At 46.4% G+C, this 26,470-nt stretch overlaps 4 protein-coding genes across 9 annotated transcripts; 2 read left to right on the forward strand and 2 right to left on the reverse strand.

The window, feature by feature from the left end:
- Positions 1 to 14: 14 nt before the first annotated feature.
- RHCE (Rh blood group CcEe antigens) lies at positions 15 to 8,730 on the forward strand. 5 transcript variants are annotated; one of them, XM_090124303.1, is made up of 10 exons: positions 1,044 to 2,137; positions 2,642 to 2,828; positions 3,063 to 3,213; positions 3,568 to 3,709; positions 4,273 to 4,430; positions 4,712 to 4,849; positions 5,085 to 5,215; positions 5,900 to 5,979; positions 7,010 to 7,083; positions 7,531 to 8,730. In XM_090124303.1, the coding sequence occupies exons 1-10, from the start codon at positions 2,017 to 2,019 to the stop codon at positions 7,555 to 7,557; spliced, it is 1,209 nt and encodes a 402-aa protein (XP_089980429.1). In that variant the 5' UTR covers positions 1,044 to 2,016; the 3' UTR covers positions 7,558 to 8,730. The 5 variants fall into 5 exon arrangements, with proteins under 5 accessions (XP_089980426.1, XP_089980427.1, XP_089980429.1 ...); XM_090124300.1 differs by lacking the exons at positions 7,010 to 7,083; positions 7,531 to 8,730 and adding an exon at positions 15 to 899 and having other exon boundaries at positions 1,034 to 1,153; positions 5,900 to 6,377; XM_090124301.1 differs by lacking the exons at positions 7,010 to 7,083; positions 7,531 to 8,730 and adding an exon at positions 15 to 543 and having other exon boundaries at positions 1,034 to 1,153; positions 5,900 to 6,377.
- An 813-nt stretch (positions 8,731 to 9,543) lies between these two features.
- On the reverse strand, positions 9,544 to 14,771 carry TMEM50A (transmembrane protein 50A). Its single transcript, XM_031594969.2, has 7 exons — positions 14,621 to 14,771; positions 14,364 to 14,467; positions 12,158 to 12,270; positions 11,311 to 11,378; positions 11,023 to 11,115; positions 10,046 to 10,106; positions 9,544 to 9,757 (listed from the first exon to the last, which is right to left on the reverse strand). Exons 2-7 carry the CDS (start codon positions 14,454 to 14,456, stop codon positions 9,712 to 9,714), a joined length of 474 nt encoding a protein of 157 aa, XP_031450829.1. The 5' UTR covers positions 14,457 to 14,467; positions 14,621 to 14,771; the 3' UTR covers positions 9,544 to 9,711.
- An 85-nt stretch (positions 14,772 to 14,856) lies between these two features.
- On the forward strand, positions 14,857 to 20,092 carry RSRP1 (arginine and serine rich protein 1). 2 transcript variants are annotated; one of them, XM_031594966.2, is made up of 6 exons: positions 14,857 to 15,080; positions 15,208 to 15,263; positions 16,672 to 17,286; positions 17,610 to 17,764; positions 19,056 to 19,136; positions 19,571 to 20,092. In XM_031594966.2, the coding sequence occupies exons 1-6, from the start codon at positions 14,992 to 14,994 to the stop codon at positions 19,751 to 19,753; spliced, it is 1,179 nt and encodes a 392-aa protein (XP_031450826.2). In that variant the 5' UTR covers positions 14,857 to 14,991; the 3' UTR covers positions 19,754 to 20,092. The 2 variants fall into 2 exon arrangements, with proteins under 2 accessions (XP_031450826.2, XP_089980431.1); XM_090124305.1 differs by lacking the exon at positions 19,571 to 20,092 and having other exon boundaries at positions 18,656 to 19,095.
- A 300-nt stretch (positions 20,093 to 20,392) lies between these two features.
- SYF2 (SYF2 pre-mRNA splicing factor) lies at positions 20,393 to 22,974 on the reverse strand. Its single transcript, XM_031594968.2, has 7 exons — positions 22,825 to 22,974; positions 22,641 to 22,748; positions 22,155 to 22,280; positions 21,784 to 21,901; positions 21,582 to 21,672; positions 20,903 to 21,001; positions 20,393 to 20,809 (listed from the first exon to the last, which is right to left on the reverse strand). Exons 1-7 carry the CDS (start codon positions 22,873 to 22,875, stop codon positions 20,644 to 20,646), a joined length of 759 nt encoding a protein of 252 aa, XP_031450828.1. The 5' UTR covers positions 22,876 to 22,974; the 3' UTR covers positions 20,393 to 20,643.
- Positions 22,975 to 26,470: the final 3,496 nt, after the last annotated feature.

The following is a 26,470-nucleotide window of genomic DNA, read 5'->3' on the forward strand; positions in this document are numbered from 1 at the left end:
TCAACCAATCGCGAAGCAGTTCTTGCTCTCTTCCCGCCCACTGCCCGTCTGCGCTGGTTCCCGTCCCGTGCTGTGATTGACAGCAAGGCTGCCCAATGGGAAAGAGGAGGAAAACTCAAAGGACAGCTCAGCTATCCATTCGGAAGCGGAAAAAGGAGGGCTTAATTTCCTCTGTCACCGTAGCTCTGAAGGGCCGCCCCTCACACTTGATTGACAACCTCGCTGACAAATCACTATCGTAATCCTCCGGGAGCGCTGTTCTTCCGCAACAACGCAACCCCGTCCCGACGCCTCTCAGGAGGTCTGGAGGAGGTGCGAGAAAAAAAAAAAGAAAACCAAACAGCGGAGCGACTGCAGCGAAGAAACACGTTCAGGAGAGTGGCAGGAGAGCGGCCCAATGGCGGGGCAGGAAGGGGCGGGGCCACGCGGCCGTCCCGTCTCCGATCGGTCCAAAGACGGACGGTGTTTGGCAACGGACCAATCAGAGCCCAGGAAAGCTGCTAGCATTCGGCCAATGGGAAACCCGTCCCTAAGGCAGGGCCTGTGAGTGGGGAGGGGCGCTCAGCCAATGGGAAGCGGAGGTGGAGCGGAACTTCCGTTGTCTCCGCCCCTTCCGGTTAGGCCTGCCTTGTCACGGGCGGCGCCGCCCTCAGTTTGTGCTGCAGCCACGCGGGGCTGCGTGGCCACCCGGGCTGCGAGCGGGGCTTCGAACCGCGCCTGGCTTCTTCCCTGTGCCGGGGCTGCGTGCGGGTCCTAAGCGTAGTCTCTGACTGGGGTGGATGGGTTCGGGCTGAGGAGCGCGGCCCTGCTGTGGCGTTAAAGCCTGTTCGGTTCACGGGGGAATTTGAGGCAAAAAGTCCAGAATCAGCATTTACAGCGGGACGGGAGGATCCCAGGAGGTGTCCTGTGCAAAAAGTCACGTTGTGGCCTTCGGCGTGTGTTCCACCAGAGTGTTCGTGCTGCCAGGAGACTTGGGACTTGGTCACAAATGTCAAAACTAATAATAATAATAATAAATTTTTGCTTGTTTCAGTCATGCAGAATGGTGGCTGGAGTTCTGAATCCTCAGCGTGCTTCCCAGGTGGTTGCACTGCAGATGGGAGATGTGTTGATAAAGCACACGCAGTCACTGCATCCACCAGCTCTGCACCTTGTAGGTGTTCCATAGCAGCTCAGCTGACGTTGAGTCAAGTCTGAGTTACCCAACATGGCCACCAAATCCCCCCAGAAAGGAGCTGGATGCAGATCTTCCATGGGACATAACAGCTTCTGCCATGTAGCCCTGCCTGTGTGCCCCAAACGTTCGCTTTGGTGGCTGCTTATTTAAAGAAAAAGCATGTGCCAACCTAAAGGCTGAGAACCCTCAAGGCATTGGGTGCCTCGTAGCCACGGTGGGGCAATGGAAGTCGATGCGTTTCTGAATGCAGGTCAGGTCTGAAGCAATCAGGTTGGTTCTCAGTTAAAAGCCTGCAGTGCGTCTGCTTGCAGTTTCCAGGCCTGGGGTTACCCATGGGGATGTGGGTGTTGGGTTGTAGCCTAACAAAGCTGAGAACCACAATCAGAATCTCAGCAGGGCATTTCCTGAAGTAGTGGTGGAGGGCCTCAGGTCTGGACTACAGTCTGGACTATAAGCAATATAAGGAAATAATGATATTGCGTGAGCTTCAGCATCCCACGGCTGTGAATCTGCATGTCTGCATGTTTTTCTCGCCGTTCAGCTGATACGTGAGGAGCCACAGCAGCTGGACCACTGTGAGGATGGTATCCTGCAGAATTGCAGGATCGACCATTTGGCATGGTTCTGTTTGTGAGTACTTTTGAGTTTAGTCCATGTCAGCTAAGTTTGGGCTCCTGACGTGCACCAGATAAGGAATGTTCGTTGCCAATGCCTCTTGGGTTTTTTATCTCTCTTTTATTCCCCCTCCCCCCTCCTTAACTGTTGGTTTGAGCTGACACAAACATTGTTGATAGAAGAAAGTATTAAGGTGTTTGTGCCTAAGTATCATCTGGTGCACAATGCCTTCTACTTACCTCAGCTTCCGATGCAGCGTGCCGTGGTTGATCATTTCTGTGGAAGCTGTCTTCGTCGTCTTTTATTTTTTGTTCTCAGACATGCTTACATTCTTTACCTACTCAGGTAAGACTGCTCACCTTGCCATGAAAGGAAGGACTGAATGCATGCTTTTATTTTGCATTGCAGTAGAGTTGGGATGGATGGTTTTGTGTATTTGTTAGTGAGAACGTTTGTGCTGCCCTTCTGCTGCCCTGCTTGTATTCTTTGTCATTATTTATATGAAAGCAAAGACAGTCAACAAAGTCATACGTGAGAGAAATTGCATTGCTCATCTGTTTTCTGCTGTCTCTATGTGTATAAATTCAAACTTCTGAGGACAGGCAGTGCTGCTCTCAGTGCAGAACTCTGGTGAGGTCTCAGCATGTGAAACAATTGTAAAACTAACTTTGAGTATGGTATCATCTTTCTGCTTTCTTATGGAAGAGAAAGAAAGCTCTGGGTTTCTTTAAAACTAGTTAATAATGGTGCCCATTTTTTAACAGAAAGATTTCTTAGTTAATTGTCATTTTTTTAAAACCAGTCTGCTTGAATCACTTCAGTGCTCTTCTGCTCTTTTCTGTCACACAGATTTGCAGGATGTCAGCCACATGCTGATTATTGGATTTGGTTTTTTCCTGACGTTTTTGAAACGATACAGTTTTAGCAGCATGGGATTGAACCTCCTGATCATCCTACTTGGCTTCCAGTGCTCCATTCTGATGGAGAATGTATCACTTTTCCTGACAGGAGGAATGTTGGGAGGTAGTCTGCACAGGTAATTAGTTCTTGTTAGAATTAGAATCACCTGGAGCTGCTGATGCCTTTTATTCTGGGGTAATGCCTCGCTGCAATGACCATTTTGTGAATTAGCATGGTCATCTGCAGACTTTTTGGAGGGTTAAGTGCATTTTGCTGTCTGTTGTTCTTTCTTCATTGCCTGAATATGGTCCTGACATGCAATTGTATTTTTTTTCTCTTCTCTTCTTTCCTTTCCTTCCTTTCATTACAGCATAACGCAAGCTGCTATGAACGTGGTTGCTGTGGTCATCTCCATTGGAGCTGTTCTTGGGAAGATTAATCCCATGCAATCAATTGTGATGACAGTTGTAGAGATAGTAGTTTTCTGTATGAGCAAATTGATCAACATGTATATCCTGAAGGTACAGTAGTATGATTTCCAGTAACAGGAGGGAAAGTTTCACAGAGCCTTTGAAACACTGCTGTTTCTACTGACTGATACACGAGCTCACTGTGGACAGCAGAGGCAGAGCTGCATTTAACACACAGTGTAAAGGTACTCCAAGCTCTTTGTAGATGAACTGTGTGTTTATGAGCTACAGTGAGCTCGCATAAATTAATGTGGCATTAAAAACCCACACTTAAATTATAAACCAAGTGACTGTTTTGACAAATTCTTCATAGGGAGGTTGCATGAGTTAACTATGTCAGAATCTGCATCGAAGAGTTCCTGTGGCATAAGATAGCTTACAAATGTAATTACTCTATTGATACAGGCTTCATATCTTGTAAGCATGATGCATGTTCACCTGTTTGGGGCATACTTTGGTCTGGCTGTCTCCTCACGTTTCTCTGAGCCACCACCAAGGGCTGAGAAGAATGCAAGTACTCCAAAATCGGACTTACTGTCAATGCTGGGTGAGGCATTTGGTTTAATGTTGCAGCTGGGAAAAGAGATTGCAGTGAGAGCAGGAGGAAAGCATAACTGCAGGTTAACTGCTGCCCTCTCTCAATTAAGTTGTCCCTTTGGGGCTTGTATGGACATTTTGGTCAGGGAGCCATGCGCTGAAGTTATGACTTGTACTTCAGTAGTGCTTAGAGTTCCCATCTGGGGCTGAAATGCCGTTTGCTACATCAAGGTGCTGTACAATGATATGAAAGTGCAGTCCCTGCCTAGTCCTGTGAGTGGTAAGATAAAAACCTGCTGAAAGGTGGGGAACAGGATACAGGCAGGCACATGATCTGGCTGTACGTATGACATTGCAGTGCTGTGTGCAATACCATGTTTCTGGGGAAGATGTTGGTATAGCAGCCAGCTCTTGGGGCTGTCTGCACTGCAAAGGACAGGAACTACTCTTTGGTCACAATGAGGAAGTTGAAATGAATGCAAAAATAGGGGTTGGAACCATCCAGAGACAGCCTATGGTAGATATACTGTGTTTTAGGGAAGGTAATAGTAATTGCTTGTCTTTGTCTCCAAGGCACTCTCTTTCTTTGGGTGTTCTGGCCAAGCTTCAACTCTGCACTGGCTGAGGAAAAGGATAAAGTGATCTTTAACACCTGCTTAGCACTTGCAGTAAGTGCTGTAACTGCCTTTGCCTTGTCTGGTCTGATCACAAAGGATGGAAAATTCAGGATGGTAAGACATGAGGGAAAATGATGGTATGGAAAAACTGTTGTTCTGTTACTCTCAGTAATACGTTGAAGGGAATAATAGCTATTAAATAAAAGCAAATCTGAGTTTTCAAACTGGCAGCCATCATTAGGCTGCCAAGCAGAAGACTGAAGAATCTGTAAGTGAGAAATGGTATTCTCTGATGGTAACTTACAGTACACAGAAGTCCAAAATCAACCTAATGTACTGCTACAGAACAAGCAATGACTGAATTTTCTCTTTGTTTTTATTACTTTGTTTTACAGACTCATATCCACAGTGCAGCACTAGCTGGTGGGATTACTATTGGTTATGCAGCAGACAGTATCGAGTATCCCTGGATTGCAATGATTTTGGGTCTCCTTGCTAGTGTGATAAGCATACTAGGATCTCTCTGTTTACAGGTAACACTCAAAAGCCTGAAATTCCTTTTTGTATAAGTCCTGTAAACTTATTTATTTTTCCAATATGACATACCTCAACATAAACCTCTTTTTGAGAAGATTAAACCTGAAGTCTTGACCAAGATGTGGGATTGCAAGTTAAGAGACCGAAGTTAATTTCCTAGCTCTAAGATAGACAGTGTCCAGTTATCAACTTGTGTTCTTGTGTATCACTTAATTTTTTTCCTCTTCCCAGAGTTGCTTGCACCCTACTCTCAAGATTCATGATTCATCTGGAGTTCATTTCACGTTTGGTTTGCCTGCTGTGTTTGGAGCTCTTGCCCAAGTTATTTTCTGGGTAATGGAAATCCAGACTGAATTACCAAGGTACATAAATGTTTGCCCTTAAGTATAATAAGTTTATCTAATATTACTGGAGGGTGCCCTGAGTGGAATTCTCATAAATACAGAAGGATTGGAAGTCTTCACAGATAAATCATATTATGTTAGGTTTTAGTTCTAAATTTGGTCCTTTATATTAAGAGCAGTGTACATAGGAGGTGAAGGCTGGGAAAATGCATCCTTCCCAGATGTTTTGGGAAAGCTTTGTATACTATTACAGCAAGGGAGAAAAAAAAAGATGAATTTTATCCAAAAGAGTCTTTAGCATATAGGCAAGGGCTAACACCAGTCTGGACACCCAACTGGAAATATGCTTGGGGGAACACCACACAAAGGGCTCACTGAAGGATAGTTCTCCATAGAATGTCATGACCTGGCAAAAACATCTCATTTTCACAAATCAAGCCCATGTTGTATCATACAAGAAGTTCTTTGGTTTTCTCAGCTTACACAGGAATGAATCACAGTGCAACAGAACTTGGTTGTAGGCTTCTGCTCAGCTCTCTTAAAATATCCAACTGCAGCTGTATAAAGAGTTGAAAATGGGAATTGTGATGTGAGGTTTTGACAGAAGATCCGTGCACAGGGACCACTTGGGGCAGACACATCCACAGGCTGAATGTTAGAGTCAGCAACTGTCAAAGGTGAAACACTTGTTTTGCTTTTCAGCATTGGCTCCAGGGTCGTATTGAACATTGGTGCCTCCTGTTTCACCATCAGTGTTGCCTTGATAACAGGTCTTATTACAGGTAAGCATGAAAAACGTGTTTCAGTAACATCTTCCACATTTTCCTTTGTGGCAAGGGCTGTGTCTTCCTACTGCAGCTGTTATTGTGTCAGTGTCCTTTGCCAAAAGACACCAGTGCAACTGGGGTGCTAATGTGTGCTTCTGTGGACAAGGATTTATGTAGAAGAAACAGTTGGAAACTTGAACACCAAGGACTCTTCCTGGATAGGCTTTGAAGAAGAGATGTATTCAACGTAACCTACCAGCAACATTTTTTCATTGGTGAAATTTATTCTGCAGATGTTTAACAGCTGCCTTCAGTTTACAGACATGAGATGTGTGAGGATGAAAATACATTTACGTTTTGGTGTAGTCTTGGTGACAGAAAAATGCTACCTGGATCTTCTCATTTTTTAGGCCAGTTGCTGTAAATCTGCAGACTTCCACTCATATCAGCAGCTTGCACGAGGCAGACACTGCTCCTTTGGTTGCTGGGGGTTTGGGATCATCAAGGCTCATGTGTTCCTCACATGACATACTGTTGGTTTTATGGCAGCTGCAGTTGTTCTAAAGCTTCTAATTCTGGTTTGAGGTGAAAACTGCTGTAAAATATACTCTAAAATGATCTTTTAAAATGCTTTAATTGATCTGCAACTTTGCATTAGCTCACGTGTAGTTAACAGCTAATGAGTTTTTTTTAAAAAACGATCAACTAAAACAATCATTCAGTGGTTACATGTACTGAAAACCCAAACTAACAGTGCTGCTAAGCCTGTCTGCTTTAAACACACAGCTTTCGTGTGAGAAGTTAAAGACTTTTCATGTATCCTTAGAATCTGGTAGGCTGTTTAATGGATTTTTACCTATAAGCTTCTCTGTACTTAAGGTCAGTTTGAGTCACAGGGCTCTGCTGAAGTGTTTTGTTCTGATGTTGTGTTTTAGTCTATGTTACATTTGGATGTGTGTTATCAAGAAGCCTTCAGTTACACAGCCTTCCCCTTTCCATGATACATGTGTAGATGTATATCCAATATATGCGTTTTTACAACTAGGTTTAATCCTAAACCTCAAACTGTTGAAGCCCATCCCTGTCTCCAAGTATTTTGAAGACCAGATGTATTGGGAGGTAAGTTTCTTTTCCATGTAAGATTAGCCAGGTGGCAGTATACATAGCATCCATTTCAGGGTACATTTGAATGCCCTCTTTGTTCAGCTGTCTGAAGCCTGAATATTATAAATGTATGCATTCTTCAGATAGCATTCCTGTTGGTGGGCACATGGCTAAACGTAACACACAATATACATGCTCAGACATTCCTTGGAGTGTCAAAGAGTAGGGTTTTTACAAGGCAGTTCTATGGATGGAAGGTTCTTTTTATGAAAACTCCTGGCCTTCATTGGGTGTTGAGTGCATAAACACAGACCTTGTGCACATTTAGGTGCTGAATGTGATCCTCTACAGAACCATGGAATTTGAAATAAGCTCCTGCTAAGGTTCTGCATCACCTCTTCCATGTGTTGATTTAATGTTGATCGATAAAAAGTTCTGATTCAAGAATGTCTGTCTTCACAGTTTCCTCATTTGGCTGTTGGATTTTGAATGGATGAACCCAAGTGGAAGACTTGACCAAGATCTGTATTTGTCACTAGAGAAAATGAGTAACTATGATGAAACAGCACTTAATTATTAGCACACTTAAAAAAGCCTTCCCAATGGACACGTGAAAAATTTGCAACAAAATGTTCATTATTTCTGAACAATCAGCACATATATTTACAGATGGAGAACGTATAACCCATTTTCTTTTCTGTTTTGACAATTTTACCTTAAATATTTTTGTAGTATGTGTACAGAAAGCTGCTGTCATGGCTTATCAATTAAAATGCTTGGAAGCTTTTAAAGCTGTATTTAGTTCTGAAGTTTAAAAGTCCAAATCTGTGCAATACACACTTGTTCTGATCTAGTGAAGTGCTGAAGTTCTTATTTATAAGTTCAATTAAGTTCTGTTGAAGGCTTTGTTAAGCAAAGATTTGATGACTGAGCCAGACCACAGCCGGAACTCCACACTGTGCCAGACTGAAATCATGTTACCAGAAAAATCTGTTCTTGGCTCAGCCAAAATTTGCAAGATCTGATGGCAAGAAATGACAAGCAGAACCTCCTGGGTTTCACTGGGGGGTGGTCAGCCTGGAAAAAGATCTGGAAACGATTCCTTAAACACTGCCAGCTAAAGGCCTTACCTTGGATTTAAATGAAGTAAAGCAGATACGTGCTTGTAGAGTACTTCTACATGCAGGGGCTTTGGTGCATGAGGCACAGCCTGCTCAGTCAGAGGATGCTGTGCAAACGTGTTTTTAAATGGATGGTGGTCCTAAGCTTTTTCTTCATTTCAAAATAGTTGACATTTTTTTCTTTAACTGCTTACATAATTAAAGAAGTGGAACCTTGGTTGTTTTTATTTACTCATCACACTTGCTTAAAAATGAAGGAATGAGGCAAACTGTAACACTGAAAACAAGAGATGGAGTATTTGATGCTTGCTGCAATGTTTGCTGACATCTAATTAATTCATTAGGGAATAAACAAAGCAGATCACTGCAATTAAAGGAAGTTGAGACAGAGTTCCAAGTAACTTGTAGAGGAAGTGTCACTGTTTCTTATTTCACAAAATAGCCAGCGATCTACTTATTTATCAGCTGCATGCAGCTTTTACCAGCTGACAGTGCCATTCAGCACAGATATCTACACGTTTATATGCTTCCTTATCACACATTTAGCACATTACTGCCCTGGAAATACTGTAATCCAGGCTGAACTTGCGTCCTTCAGTTCCTTACATTCCAGCAACCCAATGAACATAACTTCTTACGTGCTTCTGCTGTCTTCCAGCAGGAGTGGTGGTAAAGAATAGTATTTCATTCTTCTGTTTCTTTCCCATCTCTTTGCTCCCTGATTTCTTGAGCATGTAACCAAGATGTGTGTATAGGATGGGGCAAAACTGCTCCTCTTGTATCTCAGAGTTCAAATGAATATGGATCAGAAATCTCTCTTGCAGGCCCTGTCCCTGGTTTAACTCCCAGCTGAGAGTGTTCTTCCTTCTCATTATTGTGATTAGGAATTAAGTTTACAGCAAGCTTTGTGGATGAGCTCCTTACAGCCAGAACCAGTACATAATTTGAACCTGTGTCTCTACAGTGTCTGCAGCAACAGTGAGTTGTTCACTACCCTCACAGTCATTGTATTAAACACTCAGGGAAAAACACAGTCCACAGCAGCACAGCTTCATGCAGGAAAAAACACAAACCAGTCAAATCTGAAAGTGAAGAACTGTTTATATTGTCCAGATATAGGAAATACTTAATAAATATATGTTAAAAATTTGTTTTAAAGCAAGTAGGACTTGGGTTGTAAATATCATAGAAAGTATTAAATGGTTAAATGCATTAATCCTCCACTATTCTATTTACTTATAGCAAACATCGTACAAAAGTGACTTCCATTGCTACTTGTAGCAGTTTTGCATGTCAGAAACATTACAACATTTAAATCAATATAACTGTTTTTAGGGTATTTTTTTTTCCTTAAAAAAAAAAAAAAAAAAAAAACAACCAGGATTTTCAGTGCGATGATTTCACTTCTCCATGTTTTACCTTTAGACACAATTGAAGGGCACCGTATACAAAATGGTTTTACAAAATTTCCAGAATACACAGTTAAAAAAATGACATGGCCAATGCACTTCCATCAGTGTGCTCACTGCCACAGATCCTCTGTGCGGCCAAATTTGAAGACCAGTCCTCTGTTTGAAACAAGAAAGGCATATGAGCACGTAAGGGGCAGATTAAATACCAAATAATATTTTCAATACGTTATTTCTGGGAGCAAGTTGTAGTATTTGTGAACCCACGTCCTGTTCCTGCAACAAAACCTACACAGGCAGATCACTGAGAGCCCTCAGCAGCATTTTATTCACCCACATCTAGTTGCAAAAAAATAGAGCTGAAATAAAACCCAGACTGCAGCAAGCTTTGGTTTTGATCGTTAAAAACCAATTAGGTAAGAAATGAACAAAGGATGAGAAGCTTACCCGAAAAAGATGAATGCATTCTGGAAAAAAACAGCAATTCCTGGGTACACGACTGCTTTCTCTAAAGGCAAACAAAACAAAACACTCCATTAATTTTTCAGAAGTCCTCTTCTCTTCAAAGAGACCCCATTTTACAACGGAGTCCAGCTGCTACCACAGAACAAATCTGATGGGTTGTTCTCTCAGAATTAAGAGAGCACTGTGCATCTTTTGCATCTGTTTCGTTCTCTGACAAGATGGTTCCCTCCCATCTGTTACCCCCACTGCAAAATAATTTCAATGGCTTTTGTGCCTCCTCCTCACTTATTCAGCTTTCCAAATAACTGAAGCAATAATCAAATATGTGCATTCAGATCTAACACTCGTGAAGACTGTCATTATTGTGTGGGATTGCATGCCCAGTTTGGAGTGGGCATGAAATCAGTGTGCCCAGGTGTCCCTGAAAATCACCTCTGAACTGAATAATGCCCAAGACTAAAGAGAACATATATTAAAACCCAATCACTGTGCCCTAGTGAGCACGAAATTCATTTCCAGGCCTGAGCAGCAGCTTTTTGTCTGCTGATTTGTCCCCACCAAGAGGAATCTGCTGCAGTTTCTATGACTTTCTCAAGACTTGTCTTTGTAAAATTACCACAGCATAAAGTAAGGTGTGAACTTCTACAAGCAGTTTGCTGGCTTAATGTATAGGCCTGGGGAACAACCTGCACCAAACTGGTCACTTTAATTCTGTAAAGAGGTGTTTGCTCAGAATTATTCCTATATAACATAAGCAGTTCAATTATTTCATTGCAGTCTCCCATGTGACTCAGCCCTCTGTTTCTACTAAGGCTAGCTGGAAGGTTTGTGCCCTACAAAACAGAATGACAAAAGCTTAAATAACAGAAACGGGATCTTAAAATTCTCCATACGTTAGAAAAAAGAAAAAAAAACGGAAAGGGAAGAACTAGAAAGAGTCAGGCCATGTTGTATCTTACCTTTAACAACGTATCCTCCAAACAGAATCCACATGGAAGCAATCAGAGAGCCAAAAGCCATCATAAAGCCAATGAAGAGCCAGATCCGAGCACCTTAAAAAAGACACATGGATGTTCTGTGCCCATCCCTGAATACAGACACCAGTAACTTTCAAGATGCTTTAGTTTCAGAGCACCTTATGTGACCAACTCCAGCTATGCACATAAACCAGTGCACACCCTGGTACAGCTATTACAGCTCTTCCAAGGATTACTGACTGCACTTATTTCTGTGTGCACACCACTTACCTGTCTGTCCCAGGCAGCCTTCGCTGTAACTGTCACCCCGCACTTGTCCGTTAGACACTGCATTGATCCTGAGTGTGAAAAACAGGATGAAAAAGGGTAAAGATAAATAAAGCAAGAAGGAAAATATTTGTAAAACAGGAGGAGAAACTTCTCATTTAGACAGTAATGCGTTTCTTAGACGCATTTTATTTTTCAGAATGTGGAACAATGCTAAAACTTCAACTCATTGCTCTGCTTTTCTCCATTTTTAATGCTTTTATCTGTATGCTACTCCATTTTTAATGGCTCCTTACCACAGGCAAATGTAAGGCACATGATCCTAGGCTGCATCGAATGAAGCATGACCAGCAGCTCGAGGGAGGCGGTTCTCCCCCCCTGCTCTGCTCTCATGAGACCACAGGGCAGTGCTGCATTCAGCTCTGGGGCCTCACCATAAGAAAGGAAGGAACCCTTTTTCAGTGAGTGTAGGAATAGCACAAGGGGAATGGTTTTAAGCTAGAAGGGGGAAATTGGATGAGATATTAGGAAGAAATGTTATCACTCAGTGAGTAATGAGGCCGTGGCACTGCTGCCCAGAGCTGTGGGTGCACAGAGGCAGTGCCCAAGGCCAAACTGCATGGGGCTTTAGGCAGCCTGGTCCCAGCTTATGGTGGAGGGGGTGGGGGTTGGACCTAGGTGATTGTTAAAACCCCTTAAACCCAAAGCATTCTGTAATATTAGCAACACTCAGACCCTGACTTGTTACTTTCAGTTATCTCCAAATTTAAAGACTAGATTTCAAAAAAAAAATTCTGAATTTCACCAAATTTTTAAGTGTGCACAGCTCTGATCAAGATGTTACACTTACATTAGGAATGCAATGGTGGCTATAACCCCACAGGCATGATATGAATGGTTGAAGTCTTCCATGGTAGGGTATTTTACAGCTGCATCTATGATTATCCACCAACCTGTAAAAAACTGTAAAAAGCAAAAGTACTATAGTTTAAAACACAGATAGAAAAGTTTTGACCAAATAACCCATAAATTACAGCGTGACTGCCTCTGCTGTCAGCTTAGTTAGGTACAGGCTAAACACAAACTCCATGATTTAGCTGCTTCAAGAGATCACAGAATTGCAGGGCCTGGAAGGGACCTCTAGAGGTCATCGAGTCCATCCACTCTGCCACAGGCAGGGCCACCAACATCCACATTCAATACTAAACCAGGTTGCCCAGGGCCCCATCCAACCTGGCCTTGAACACCTCTAGGGATAGGGCATCCACAGCTTGTCTAGCCAGCTGTTCCAGCATTTCACCACTCTCATAGCAAAGAACTTCCCCCTGACATCCAACCTCAATCTCCCCTCCCTCAACTTCAAACCATTTCCCCTTATCCTGCTGTTATCTCCCCTTTCCAAGAGTTGATTCCCCTCCTGTTTGTAGGCTCCCTTTAGGTACTGCAATGAGGTCACCCCACAGCCTTCTTTTCTCCAGGCTGAACAAGCCCAGCTCCCTCAGCCTGTCTTCATAGTGGAGGTGCTCCAGTCCCCTGATCATCTTTGTGGCCTCCTCTGGACCCTCTCCAACAGCTCCCTGTCTTTCTTGTACTGGGGGCTCCAGACCTGGACACCTCCCCAAGTGCAATACTCTTGTTAAACCCCATCTGGTTCTTCTCTGCCCAGCTCTCCAGTCTGTCCAAGACTCCCTGAATGTCAGCACAGCCTTCAGGTGTGTCAGCCATTCCTCCCAGCCTCTTACCATCAGCACTATCCCCTCATTAAGGTCACTGATGAAGATGTTGATCAGGACCAGACGCAGCACTGACCCCAGGGAACACCTGAGGTCTGAGCTCTGCCAGACAGTTCATAGAGTCATAGAATCACCAAGGTTGGAAAAGACCCACAGGATCACCCAGTCCAACCATCCACTAATCATAAATAGCTCTCACTAAACCATATTCCTCAACACAACGTCCAAACGTTCCTTGAACACCTCCAAGGTCGGTGACTCCACCACCTCCCTGGGCAGCCCCTTCCAGTGCTTGACCACTCTTTCAGAGAACTAGTATTTCCTAACATCCAGCCTGAATCTCTCCTGGCACAGCTTGAAGCCATTCCCTCTTGTCCTATCACTGTTATATGAGAGAAGAGGCTGACCTCCTGCTCACTACAATGAGAGAAGAGGCTGACCCCCTGCTCACTACAACCTCCTTCAAGTAGTTATAGAGAGCAATAAGGTCTCCCCTGAACCTTCTCTTCTTCATACTGAACAATCCCAGCTCCTTCACAGAATGGCCAGGGTTAGAAGGGACCTCAAGGATCATCAATCTCCAACCCTCTTGCCACATTCAGGGCCACCAACCTCCACATTTAATAGCAGACCAGGCTTCCAAGGGCCCCATCCAACCTGGCCTTGAACACTTGTAGATCCTTCAGCCGCTCCTCATAAGGCCTGAGCTCCAGACCCCTCACCAGCTTTCCTGCCCTTCTCGGAACACTGTCTTTCTTGCAGTGAGGGCCCAAAACTGGACAAATACTGGAGGTGCAGTCTCACCAGAGCACAGGGGGACAATCACTTCCCTGTTCCTGCTGACCACACTATTTCTAATGCAGGTCAGGATGCCACTGGCTTTCTTGGGCACACTGCTGGCTCACGTTCAGCCGAGCACCAATCAACACCCCCAGGTCCATTTCCTCCACGCAGTCTTCCAGCCGCTCTACCCCAAGCCTGTAGCATTGCCTGGGGTCGTTGTGACCAAAATGCAGGACCCAACATTTGGCCATGCTGAACCTCATCCCGTTGGCTTCAGCCCAGCCATCCATCCTGTCCGCATCCCTCTGTAAGTTCTCAGCCCATCTCCACTCACCCACCCCACGCTCCCCAAGGCCTGCTGTAGGGATGGCAGCACCAAGGCCTTGCTGACACCCACAGGTTTCTCAGCAGCCGGCCCAGGGCAGGGCTGCGTGCTGGGCTGGGGTCCCTGTGCCCCATAACCGTGTGAACGTGGGGATGGGAGCCTTCCTTCCCATCCCCAGCGCTGTGCCGTGGGGCTCGGTGCTAAAAGCCACACACCAGCACTCCGGCGGCGATGGACGCGATGGTGTTCCGCTTCTCCCCCCAGTCCACGCACTCCGAGCACCTCAGGCTCTCCAGGAAGCCGGACATCTTTCAACGCTCTGAGGAACGCAAGAAAACAACAAAACATCACATTTCCGTCACTGGAAAAATCTACCGCGGCTTTAATAGCCGCAACTCAATGCTTCCAACAGGAGAACGGCCCGGTCCCGCCGCCCGGCCGGCACCCCGGGAGGCGCGGAGCCGCCGCTCACCTCAGCGCTGCCGCCGCCCGACGCTCCGCCGACGCGCTCAGTGCGCAGGCGCGATGCTCAGCTGCTGCTTCCCGCCGGCAGTGCGCAGGCGCGTAGAGCGCGGGAGGCCGTCGAGCGGGGACTTCTGCGCATGCGCCGCAGTACGGGAAGGGAGGGGGAGAAGCGGGCGATCGCGCGCAGTGCGCATGCGCGCGTAGCCGGCGCCCTGCCCGCGCATGCGCCGTTCCGTCCGTTACGTAAGCGGGGAGTGACGTTCTGGAAGGTTCGCGGCCGCTCTCAGTCGGCGCTCGGTTCGCTGTAGGGGCGGCCGCGTTTGCGTGGAGCTCCGCGGGTTCGGATCCCGGCGCTTTCTCCGGGCTCGGCCGTTCGCTATGGGCGTGACTCACGAAGCGGGGCTGTCACCTCGGGCGCCGCCGTCGGAGCAGGATCCGTGCGGGGGGGGCGCGGCTGCGTGCAGCGGGTGAGGGGGGGCGAGGAGCTGCGTGGGGCTGATGGGCGGGATGGGGGAGGGGGGGAGAGGAGGGGAAGGGGGGTGAACTGTGGGGTTGCGGTACGGCCGGCCCTCACTCGCCGTTGTGTCGTTGCAGGAGCGCCGTCGGGTCCCACGGAAGTCAGCAGCGCGGGTGTCCGGCGGCCCCCAGCGGTAAGCGGCCGGCTGCGGCTTCAAGTTAAGCCCTGCTTGGCTTCTGAGCTGTGTGGGAGGGCGGGGGGATTTCGGGGGTGTTCCCCTGCCGTGTGCAGCGCCAGTGACCTTGGCTTGTGCTTAGATGGACTGAGGGAGCTGGGCTTGTTCAGCCTGGAGGAAAGGCTGCAGAGTGACCTCGTTGCAGTACCTCAAGGGAGCCTACAAACAGGAGGGAAGTCAACTCTTGGAAAGGGTAGATAACAGCAGGACAAGGGGAAATGGTTTGAAGCTGAGGGAAGGGAGATTGAGGTTGGATGTCAGGGGGAAGTTCTTTGCTATGAGAGTGGTGAGGTGCTGGAACAGCTGGCTAGACAAGCTGTGGATACCCTATCCCTAGAGGTGTTCGAGGCCAGGTTGGATGGGGCCCTGGGCAACCTGGTCTAGTATTGAATGTGGAGGTTGGTGGCCCTGCTTGTGGCAGGGGGTTGGAGCTTCATGATCCTTGAGGTCCCTTCCAACCCCAGCCATTCCTTGATTCTGTGAAGCTTCCTTCAGTTGCTTGAGGAACAGTGTAGAGCTTAATCAGCTCTTACAGCTGGCTTGATAGCTCTTATTGCCAGTAAGCAGTGAATCCGAGGTCAGGGTTCAGCTGGCAAACTTTGAGCTGCAGAGCATTAACACAATGCTAATAATATAGGTGTACTGAGCAGAGAAGCTGTTTTTATATGCACCCTTAACAAGTCACATCCTTTGGTTCCTTAGCTGTATTTTTTCCCAGGATGTGTAGAATGTGTAAGACCTTACAGGTGTAGTTTAGTAGTGTGATGTGATGATGGTCATTGGTCTTACTTACATAGAACTGTGGAGGTAAGGCATGAAGTCTGTTCTGACCTGGAAGGCAGATGTCTGTTCTGCACCTCCTGCACTTAGAACTGATGTGAGCTTGAATACCTTGAAAACTTTATTTGGGGTAAATAAATAGTACAAATTATCATCTTCTTAACAGAAGTTGTGTGAAGGGTATTAAAGCCAACACAAACCTTGCAAAATTCCAGAGAAAATTACTCATGGTTTACACTAAAGCCTTATTAAACTTTCATACAGAATCATAGAATGACCAAGATTGGAAGAGACCTGTAAGATCATCCTTCTACCACCAGTATCACCTCACTGACCCACGTCCTTCAGCACAAGATGTAGACATTTCTTAACCACTTCCTGAGCAGCGTGTTCCAGAAGTCTGACCACGAAACAGGAAATGATGCTGCTTAAAGCACGCTGATAATTGTCAGGAAAAATTGTCAGCATTTAATCTTGAACTTCTTGCTTGTGTGCTGTGTCGTAATATTTGTTGGTGGTGTATATAGAAGTTGCTGTGTGTAAAAGATCTGCTGCTTCATTTGCTACTCTTCTTTCCCCTGCCCAGGAACAGAGACTGGATATTGCAGAACAACAATAAAAACAGAATCAGGTCCTGAAAGTACCTGCAAGGAAGAAGTGGTGGCCAGGAAGAGCAGCGATATGGCAAACTTCATGGATGATTTGACTCTCAATTCACCAAAGAAAACAGAGAATTGTTTGAGATCCAAGAGAAGCTGCGATAGGTCATCATCAAGGTCATCCAGTCGGTCCTCCTGCAGCTCCCAGTCCAGTTCCAGTACGTCGTCTTCAGCTTCCTCCAGGAGCTGGAGCCGGTCCAGATCCAGGTCTAGGGATCGAAGGTACAGATCCCGAAGGTACAGAAGATACTCCCGTTCCTATTCCAGAAGCCGCTCGAGATCTCGTGGCTACACGAGATACAGAGGAAGGTACCACTACAGGAGGTACCACCGCACCCCTCCGAGGTACAGATCACGCAGTAGGTCGTGGTCCCGTGGAAGATCCTATTACAGAAGGTCCTATTCAAGAAGCAGGTCACGTTCAAGAGGCAGAAGAAGCTATGGGTTTGGGAGGACGGTGTATCCTGAAGCTTACAGGAGCTGGAGAAGCAGGTCACGAACAAGGTCTCGGAGTAGGTCACCTCTGCACCTGAGTGAGAAAGGTACTGAGACTTTGGGTCTGAGCACTTGAAAACAGGGCTTCTATTAACTAGACAAACTGTAGTCTCTGTAGTTGCTTTATAAAGTGTAAATGGTGATAGCAAATTGAAAGGAGATCTTGGTACGTCTATAAAAAATATATTAAGGGGGGGTGTGGGCAACAGTAAGCAGTTCAGAGCGTATCTGTATTTCAGCTGAAACTAAATCTCCCAAGTTGAGATTAAAATCCAGAGTTGATGCTTCAGTGCAGAATAGCTGCAGTTTTTAGGTTTGTATTGAATGTATACATACCTCATGTTAAACATCAACAACACTCTTCTTTTAGAAAAGAGGGAACTTCTGGAAATTGCGAAGGCTAATGCTGCAAAAGCTCTGGGAACAGAAAACATAGTCTTGCCTGCTAGCTTGAAGATCCGTACTGCTGCTAAGGAGAGCAGCAATATTAAAAAAGAACACGAAGACTCTGGGGATTCAGATGAGGTAAGTATGAACTGGAGTGTTGTGAGTGAAAAGGTGAACACTTAAAGACTTGTGGTCTGCATGGATATGCCACGGTTCTTTTTTCCTTACTGGGGAGTTAGGAGTTTGAACTTTTAATTACTGAACAAAGAACTGAGGTTTACCAGAATGCTAACAAGTGCTGTAGAAACCATGGTAGACTTTGCTTTTCACTGCAAGTACTCTGGATTCTGAAGGGCAGTGGATTCAGGGCCGGGCTGGATGGGGTCCCAGTGGCAACCAGCCCATGGCTGGGGTTGGAGCTGGGTGATCTTTAAGGTCCGTTCCAACCCAAGCTGTGCTGTGGCTCAGTGCTACATGCAGCTTTCCCCTGGTGCTGTAACATTAGGAAGGGGAGAGAATTGTAGTTCTTCCAACTTCTTGATGGTAGTATTTTATTTCGCATTACGGAAAGTATTTTTTTTTCTCAACCTAAAACAAGGAGACTCCTTAGCAAACCTGTTACTTTTTTCTTAATTTCTTACCTTTTCTATCAGTTAAAAGCTTTTCATGTGTAATAAACTATTTCCCAGAAGTTACATACCCAAACACACAATGCATTTTACATGCTTTATTTCTGTCTTTATAGAAATCATGACTATGGTTCCAGACATGATGAAGAAAATCTGTTGGTAATTAAGGGTCTCGTGGGCTGTAGCTGCTGTGAATTTAAGGGAGGGAGAAAGTTCAGCATCTTAAACTGAGCTGTAGTTTGACTGTGTTCTGTTGTGTTAATCTGATTCATACTAAATACAAAACAACAGTAATTGTTACATCTGTCCAATGCTGCTATTTCAAATGGAAGTAAATTTGCTAAAGGTTTTAGACAAATGGTACAGGCATCCCGTTCATAATATATGCAATATATTCCAGATGTTGAGAGAGTACAGAAGAAGAGGCCTGCATCACTTGCAGATAAGTTTATTGTTGTTATCCAAAGCTCTGCAGGATTAACGTGCAGAACTTCATGCAACTTATTCTGACACTACATTTCATTGTATGGCATTCCATGCTTTGAATCATTTGAACACTCTTTAAAACTGTAACTGGGGCATGGATATCAGGTCCTTGAATTGGCACAAGGACCTTGATTAAAAATACTGGTTTTCAGATTGAACTCAATGCTGATCTATTGGCACATTTAGTAGCTTCTGGCTACTTTTGTTGTAAATATCTGAAACAACAGTACTGGAAAGTTATTAACTTTAAAGGCTGCCTTAACTTGCAGAGAGTGGTGTATCCTCCCACTGAAGTGTTGTGTGCTTTTCTTTAGCAACCCAAAGGACTGACAGAAGTCATAACCAAAAGTGGGATGGAGAGAGCAACTGCACGGAGCATCTCTTTCAGCCCTAATGTAAGTGTGCTTTCCCAAGATGGAAGTCCCATAGTGGATCCCTCCTCTATCAGTCTGCACAGCAGTGATTGCCAAATCAAACATCTTAGTAATGGTAACACCTGAAGGGTTTCACAATTCCTTTCCTGAAGGAGTTGGATCAGTACTGCAGCAGTACAGTACTGTTAAACATACTACAGTAGTGTTTAAAGTGAATGTTGACATTTCTGCTCATAACATTCAGTGCCTGTGAACTTTTTGTTTCTGGCATACATTTTTACACTGAAAGTTGCATCTTTGGTTATGTTTTAGTAATGCAGAACTGGGGTGGGGTGGTTATTCAGCTTTCTGGATTGGTTAAGTGTGTTGTCAATATAGGTAAATCCCTTGAAGTTGTTGGGTCTTTGTACATTCTTTCTCTTCCTAGTGTTTAAAAAATCTAATTTATTTTCCAGAATACAATGGCAAAACCAGTACAACAGAAGCCAGCAAGCCATATTGTTAAAGAGCCATCAATTTCTCCAGGAAGAGAAGATGACAGAAAGGGAAGTCCCTATGGGCAGTGGGTTCCTGTCAAGAAGGAGGAGAAAAAGTTCCTAAACTTCTCACCCAAATGTACGCTGTTCAGAGCACGCTAGGATAGCTCACTGTTCTCAGACTGCAGTATAACAACACCTGGGTAGTGAGGTCTGAAGTTTTCTGATCAGCTTGAGGGCTTGTTAATGTTGAGTATTTATTTTGATATCTTTAATTTTGGAATCTTAGGTTTCTCTTTCAGATGTAAAGCACAGTGATCCAGAAGCTGGATGGAATCTTGTGTATATTTGTAAATATTTTTGTATTGCTTTAATGGACTAGAACTGAACAGGTGGGTAATTTTTTTCTAAAGAATAGCTCAGTAGCTGTTAATTTGAACAGTTAAATTACATTGTGTAACTGTTTACTTCAAGTAAATAAACTTCAGTTTTGCACTGGCATCTGTGTGTCAAGTATTGGGCTTTTACCTCTTAAGTGGTTATTTCCAGGTTCAAATTTCATTTAGCCAGTATTGGAAGATGTGAAGATAATTTTGAAGGTCATCTTGAAAATAGACCTTTATACTGGTATAGTTCCTGTCCAGGCTGTGGCAAATTGAGGGTCTGTAGGTAACTGTGGTGGATACCCTTCTGCAAATGAAAATCTATTGTGTGTCTGGCTGCCCTGTGGAGAGCCATCACCATTCCACCTTAAGCTTTTCTTTTAATAGCTCTTTAATTCTGTAGAAATAAAGATACTGATGTTTTAAACCAGAGTGAGAGTTTATTTAGAACGTGACACTGGAGGAGCTGGCTGCTTAGCAAGTAAAGCTTATATACAACTGCAGGCATACACTGTGCAAATCTACTGCATGAAACATACTGGTGATCTCACAAACTGCTTCACAGGGTCTACAAAGTATTTTTCTGATAAGACTTAAAATTGTTTGATAAATCATATTGAACTCTAACAGGTAGAGGGCTGTAGCATGCACTGTGCTGGATATCCCAGTTCAGACAGCTGTTCCTCTCTCCAAGTTCTGTTTGATCTCAGCTGTGTACTTCCCGTAGAAGCGCTCTGCCTTCTTATTGAACTTGGCATTTCTTTCATTGATGTAGTCAATATCTGCATCATCATTGTAAGGACGTCTCCGGCTGTACTTCTCACGTTTCTCAATTCTGCAAGACAAGCATCAGTGTTCAGAGACCTGTGGGTGGGTCTGTGTACCTACTTAAGAAATGCCATATGTAGAAATTATCTCATTTACTCACTGTTTTTCAAGATCTGCAACCATTCTGTCAATCCCTTCCTTGTCTGGCACGTGAGTTCCATGGAGGAGGCTGTCAGATGTTGGATAGAGTGCTTCACCACTAAGAACAGCAGAAGATGAGCAGCAGTTTATGAAGTTGTACTAAGACACAATTGATTTTTTTTAAAATTTAATATTGCAAGGCATTTAACTTCTAACTGTAGGAGTTGAAGATGCAGTGAGAACATGCTGATCCTTAACTATTAATAAACTACTAATAACATGCCTATACAAGATACAGAAATCACCACTAAAATCTTTATTTGAATGCAGATATGGGAATTTCTAATATGAAAACCTGCTGAACTTCCAAAAATAAAAGCACCAAAGCATTAAAGAAAACAAGTACAACTAAGAAATAGCAAACAACTTGTGCATCTAAATAACTTCACATTGGCAGCAGTGCTGCTTGAAAGCCAGTAATTGTGAGGTTGAAAAGAAAAAAAACTCATAAATTGCAGTGCTGTCTTCTAACTATTGAAGTAGAGGGTGGAAGTATTAGATTATCAAGTAGGTCATGCATTTCAGGATCATAATAATAGTACATATGAAAACATACACGTGCTGAAAGACTTGTTTAAGTCTTCAGTAGATATTTATGAAACCAGTACTGATGACCAGATGACTGAAGTGGCACTTACTACTGCTCCTTCAGCTTCTCATACTGCTCCAGGTCGGGTTTGATCTGCCTGGTCAGCCTCTGGTACTGCCTCAGCTGAGCAGCTGCATAATCTTTGGAAGAAAACAAATTGCTGTTAAGGTAAAGGCTTTTATTCCGTGATTCACCATGAAATATTAACAAAAACTCATTAAAAAAACAGACAATTGTGTCGTTAAATATACCTGAGAATCCTAGATCTGGATTTTTCCTCTTCTTTTTCCTTTCCCATCTCTCTGCATCCTCAGCACTGATCTCTAATAGTTTAACTCTCTCATAGTCTTCTCCTCTTGCTGCACATTCCTAATAGAGCACAAATATCGACCAACAATATAATGCCCATGGATTAAACTCAAAGCTTATACAGATAATCCGGTCAGCTTCTAGTGCAGAATTAATTTATAAATACATCCTCAAGAGCCTCGTTGGGTTTTCTTTGAGGGAATGGGGATTGAGGAAACACAACACAGGGTAACTCCAGTAAAAGCTCTCCAGACTGTCACTGAAAGTGAGTGTCACTGCAGGGTTCCAGAAAGCCACAATATGCTCTTCTTACCTTCTTCTTCTCCTCTACCTTCAACTCCCACTCCAGTCTTGCTTTCTTGGCTTCCCAGTTCGGTGGTAACTTGAGCCTTTTGTCTTCCTCCACCACTTCCTGGTGATTCAGTTTGCGAGCCTCATTCTAAGAACAAAACATTTAACACCAAAGTGATGACGCACCACTGCGTGAGCACAAAAATGACTACAGAAAACAACACCCAGACCCCAGGTGATTGAAGAGGCTCAGCGAGGTGCACGCGTGTGAGCTCTGAGCCCCGGTTCCTGACACAGCACACCAGGCAAAGCACTGCGTTTGACCAAAAGCTGCAAAATCCCGCCCCCAACACGGGAATGACCGAATCGGCCATCGGGAACGAATCCTTGAGGGGCGGCAGCGGCCGCAACCGATCCACACTCACGCTGGATTGAAACCGGCGTTCCCCCATTGCTTCCCCCCGTTACACCGGCAGCACGCGTGTAACCGGCCCGGCCCGGCTCGTACCCGCTTCAAGTGGAGCTCTCGGAACTTCCGCAGCCGCTCTTCTCGCTTCTGCGCCGCCGCCGCCGCCGCCGCGCTGGGCTGCGCCTCGTCCTCCGAACCCGAGGAGCCCTGAAACAACCCCGCTCAGCCACCGGCAGGAAGAAAGGCCGGCAGTCCAGCCCCCAGCCCCCCGCCGCGGCCTCACCCCGTCACCGATATCCCCCAAACCGCCCAGCGCCGACACGGCCGCCGCCATTCCGCACTGCAAGCACTTCCGCTTCCGCCCCCAGCACCAACTTCCGCTTCCTCCCACACCGCGTCTCCCTTGGGCTGTGCTCGAGAGCCCCCCGGCGGGCGGGAGGTACCAGCGCCCCGGCCGGGCTGGCTCCTCTTCCTCAGGGTCGGGTTGTGCGGCGAGAAGAGCAGGCTGAAGGCTTCGTCACCTCGTGGTGCGAGCTGGAAGGCGATCTTAAAATTCCTGCTGTGCTCCAAGCACCGATAGATGCCGGGCGGGCAGCCCGAAATTACCGTGTGTTTAATGAACACGGCTGAATCAACGTATTTATACGTATTCTCCTTGCTGGGGAATCAGTGGGGCGATGCAAAGCTTTGTGAGGAAGCAGCTCGTTGGGTATTGAGATGCTCACAGACACACAGCCCTGCGTGCAGCACTGCACAGCCAGAAGCTCCGCACTCCGAAAGGTTCAGAGCTGTGTTACACGTCGATGTCCTGAGCTCAGCCTTCCTTCCAGCAGAGGGAAACGCAGCACCGGCGGTGATGGCTGTGGATTGGAGGCGGCTCTGGTGCACACAGCCATCTCTGTTCTCTTTTGACTTCAGTTTCTGCCGTTGGCAAACTCCGGTTCACGCCGAGCGGTCAGAAATATCAAACACGTTGTTACACGGCGAGGAGGAGAGGGAGGAAACCCAACGGTGCTGTGGAGATGAGCTGCCATCTCGTAGATGGCCCCACCGACTGCATCTCAGTGCTTGTGCAGGAGAACGGCGGATCTGGCCCTGCTCCTGCGCCCTCATTTGGTGCTTGGCTTCAGAGGCCACGTCTGTCCCTACCACGTGTGGGAACTGCCCACCAGTTTCAGATCATAGAGCTTTTAGGGGGATGTGTCAACCAGCAGCTCCCCGTAAAGGACTGTCCCTTATGGAGCACCCAGGAAATGTCCTGTGACACCTGAGCTCTGGGTCGCTCCTCACCCCCTCCAAGCAGGAGATAACAGAGGCTGAGCAGCAGGGAAGGAAGGCAGCTGAGCTCCGTAACAGAGGGGTGACCGTCTGCAAAGTGGGGCCATTCCTTTTTATTTAATCACAGAAAACTGAGTGGCTTCTGTGTGTTGTGCAGTGCCTTGACCCAGCCAAGCCCCGAGCTCAGTGCAGCCCTTTTCCCTTCCCACTACCATCATACAGTTATAGCAGAAACTCAAGAGGTTTGGTTTGTGCACATTCACTTCTAGGTCCGATGCCAGCCCAGGGAGCCCAACTCCTGGTGCAGGTGCTGAGTGTGTCCCCGGCTTGATGACACCGCTGCAAATCACAGCCTGGCATGAAAGAGCAGGGAATGCACCCAAAGGGATGGGCCCTGTGCAGGCTGACAGTGAGTACATGCAGATCTGCTCTCGCTGTCATTTACAGTTAATTTATTTTTAGATTTCAAAAATGTTTTTATTTCTCATGTGCACAGAATTGGCTCTGCTTTTTTGGGTTGTAACTGACTCCATTGTCTTCTCAAGTTATGCCTCCCCTGCAGTGCCGAAATGAAAAATTCCAGTTACACATTGTACAGGGGATGGGAGCTCGGAGGAACTGACTCATCTTGGTTATATTTGTCTTTTTCAAAGGGGAAGGTCCTGTTCGAATGAGGGATGGTGGGGGAACAGCATCATTTATCTCCCACCCACTGTAGCAACCCTGAGGTTGTCATTAGGGGTCCGTAGGGTGCACAGCTGAGTGCCCTCTGTGTGTGCACCCCAGTGTGTTCACAACTTGGAGCTGTTGGGGTTGCTCCAGCAGTCCGGGTAGCAGCATGTGGAGCTGTTTCTCAGAAAAACAGCAGTGGCTCCAGCATGACAGAGGCCACCACGCACTCCCCAGGACGCAGCCAAGCCTGCATGCCCTGTAGGTAGTGAGCCCTGGATCTGAAGACAGTTCCCACTCACAGGGCTTGGCTGAGCCCTGGGGAGGCTGCCACTGCTCCTGGCGTCATGGAGAGTGTGAGGGCAGAGCCCAGAAGGGTTCGTGCCATTCGTCTTCATGCCAAAGAGGCAGAAAGGGAAGATGCTGCTGGTTCCAACTGCAGCAGTTTTTATGCAGGGAGGAAAAACACACACTGTGGTTTAAGCGAGGTGCTGCTGTATGCCCAGCTCTCTCTGCCCAGGTGGTGCTTAAAACCCTTCCATTCTCCTGAGCTGGGGCACCATATGTTGGTCAGCATCCCTGCCCACAGTGACAGCTTTGCAGTGCTGCTTCTGCCCTGTAGTGCTGCCTCCAGCTCTGTGCTTGCAGGGCTGATCTGCTGCGGCTCCCAGGGCAAAGCTGCACGTGCAGAGCTGTGCTTTGGGTTTGCTGGGAGCCGGATCTACCATGCCCATGGCTTGGACATGCACTGCTGTGGCTTTGGTGTGCTGTACCATGGTTTGTGAGCGTGTCACCACAACCCAGACCCACAGCCACAATGTGGAGCTGCTGGTCAGCCCTACAGCACGCAGGCATTGCTCTTGGTGTGGGCACTGTTGCGGGTTGCAGGGACAGAGAGCTGTGGGTGCCCCATCCTTGGATGTGCCCAAGACCATGGAAAGAGCTGTGGGCAGTCTGAGTTGGTGGAGGGCAGGGATGGGACTGGAGAGGCTTTGGAGTCCCTTCCAACCCAACCATTCTATTCTCTGTCCTGCAGGCGACCTGTGCAGCTCCCCAGCTGCTGCGTGTTGCATCGGTGCTGTCACAAGCCATGTGCCACATGGGCTTCTTGCGTGTCAGAAGGGAGCCATGAGCGTGCTGGGGGATGCGATAAGGCCCCGGCATGCGGTGGCGTGAGCACAGCTCTCCTGCACCATCCCAGCAGCTGCTGGAGCTGCTTCCACTTCCTGCCCGGCCCTGCACAGCGCGGCTCCGTGCTGTTCAACAGCTGCTGCACTCCATCCTGTTTCGTGATGAAAGGTGCTTTATAAGCGGAAGGACGTTCTGATGAACAGGAGGAATGATGTACAGGCAGGGCTGGTGACAAGGCTCATCCCGGTCCTGGTGCTTGTGATGGGTGGCAGTGCTGGGGGAAGGATGTCCTTAGTTAGGGGTGGGAGAATCCCTTCCCTGCAGCATGGGGCCAGCAGGGTATGGGCAGCACCTTGTGCCTGCAGTGTTCCTGCCTGGCCACACTGCAAAGCCCTTTGGGTGAAGGAGGGGAAATCAGGCCTAAAACTTGCATAGGACCAAATCAAACCTGCAAGAAAAGCATTGATTCAGTGAGATGGATGCAACAAGACCTCACTGCAGCCTTCCAGTATTGGAAGGGAGGCTCCAAGTGGGAGGGAGACCGACTTTTTACACAGTCTGGTAGGGATGGGACAAGTGGATGGATGGCTTTGAATTAAAAGAGAGGAGATTTCAGTTTGATGATTGGAAAAAATGCTTTACTCAGAGGGCAGTGAGGTTGTGGCACTGCTGCCCAGAGCTCAGGCACCCATCCCTGGAGGTGCTTATGGCCATGGCTCTGGGCAGCCTGTTTTGATGGAGGGCACCCAGCCCACAGCAACTGGATGGTCTTCAAGATCCCCTCCAACCTCAGCCATTCCATGATTGAAGATAAGACTAATCAGGATATATTTACTGATCAAAATGGACCT

The sequence above is a fragment of the Phasianus colchicus genome, chromosome 24 (genome assembly GCF_987193195.1).
Source record: "Phasianus colchicus chromosome 24, bPhaCol1.hap1.1, whole genome shotgun sequence".
NCBI lineage: Eukaryota > Metazoa > Chordata > Aves > Galliformes > Phasianidae > Phasianus > Phasianus colchicus.

Coding starts and splice junctions, on each gene's coding strand:
- RSRP1 (XM_031594966.2), top strand. CDS start 14,992: ATGGGCGTGACTCACGAAGCGGGGCTGTCACCTCGGGCGCCGCCGTCG. Junction 15,081..15,207: donor GGCGCGGCTGCGTGCAGCGG/GTGAGGGGGGGC, acceptor GTGTCGTTGCAG/GAGCGCCGTCGGGTCCCACG. Junction 17,287..17,609: donor TCTGCACCTGAGTGAGAAAG/GTACTGAGACTT, acceptor CTCTTCTTTTAG/AAAAGAGGGAACTTCTGGAA.
- TMEM50A (XM_031594969.2), bottom strand. CDS start 14,456: ATGTCCGGCTTCCTGGAGAGCCTGAGGTGCTCGGAGTGCGTGGACTGG. Junction 12,271..14,363: donor CCATCGCCGCCGGAGTGCTG/GTGTGTGGCTTT, acceptor TGCTTTTTACAG/TTTTTTACAGGTTGGTGGAT. Junction 10,107..11,022: donor TGGAGGATACGTTGTTAAAG/GTAAGATACAAC, acceptor GTTTGCCTTTAG/AGAAAGCAGTCGTGTACCCA.
- SYF2 (XM_031594968.2), bottom strand. CDS start 22,875: ATGGCGGCGGCCGTGTCGGCGCTGGGCGGTTTGGGGGATATCGGTGAC. Junction 22,749..22,824: donor TGGGGGATATCGGTGACGGG/GTGAGGCCGCGG, acceptor GGGTTGTTTCAG/GGCTCCTCGGGTTCGGAGGA. Junction 21,002..21,581: donor GAGAAGCTGAAGGAGCAGTA/GTAAGTGCCACT, acceptor TGCTGTTCTTAG/TGGTGAAGCACTCTATCCAA.
- RHCE (XM_090124299.1), top strand. CDS start 2,017: ATGCCTTCTACTTACCTCAGCTTCCGATGCAGCGTGCCGTGGTTGATC. Junction 2,138..2,641: donor TACATTCTTTACCTACTCAG/GTAAGACTGCTC, acceptor TCTGTCACACAG/ATTTGCAGGATGTCAGCCAC. Junction 3,710..4,272: donor GGACTTACTGTCAATGCTGG/GTGAGGCATTTG, acceptor TTTGTCTCCAAG/GCACTCTCTTTCTTTGGGTG.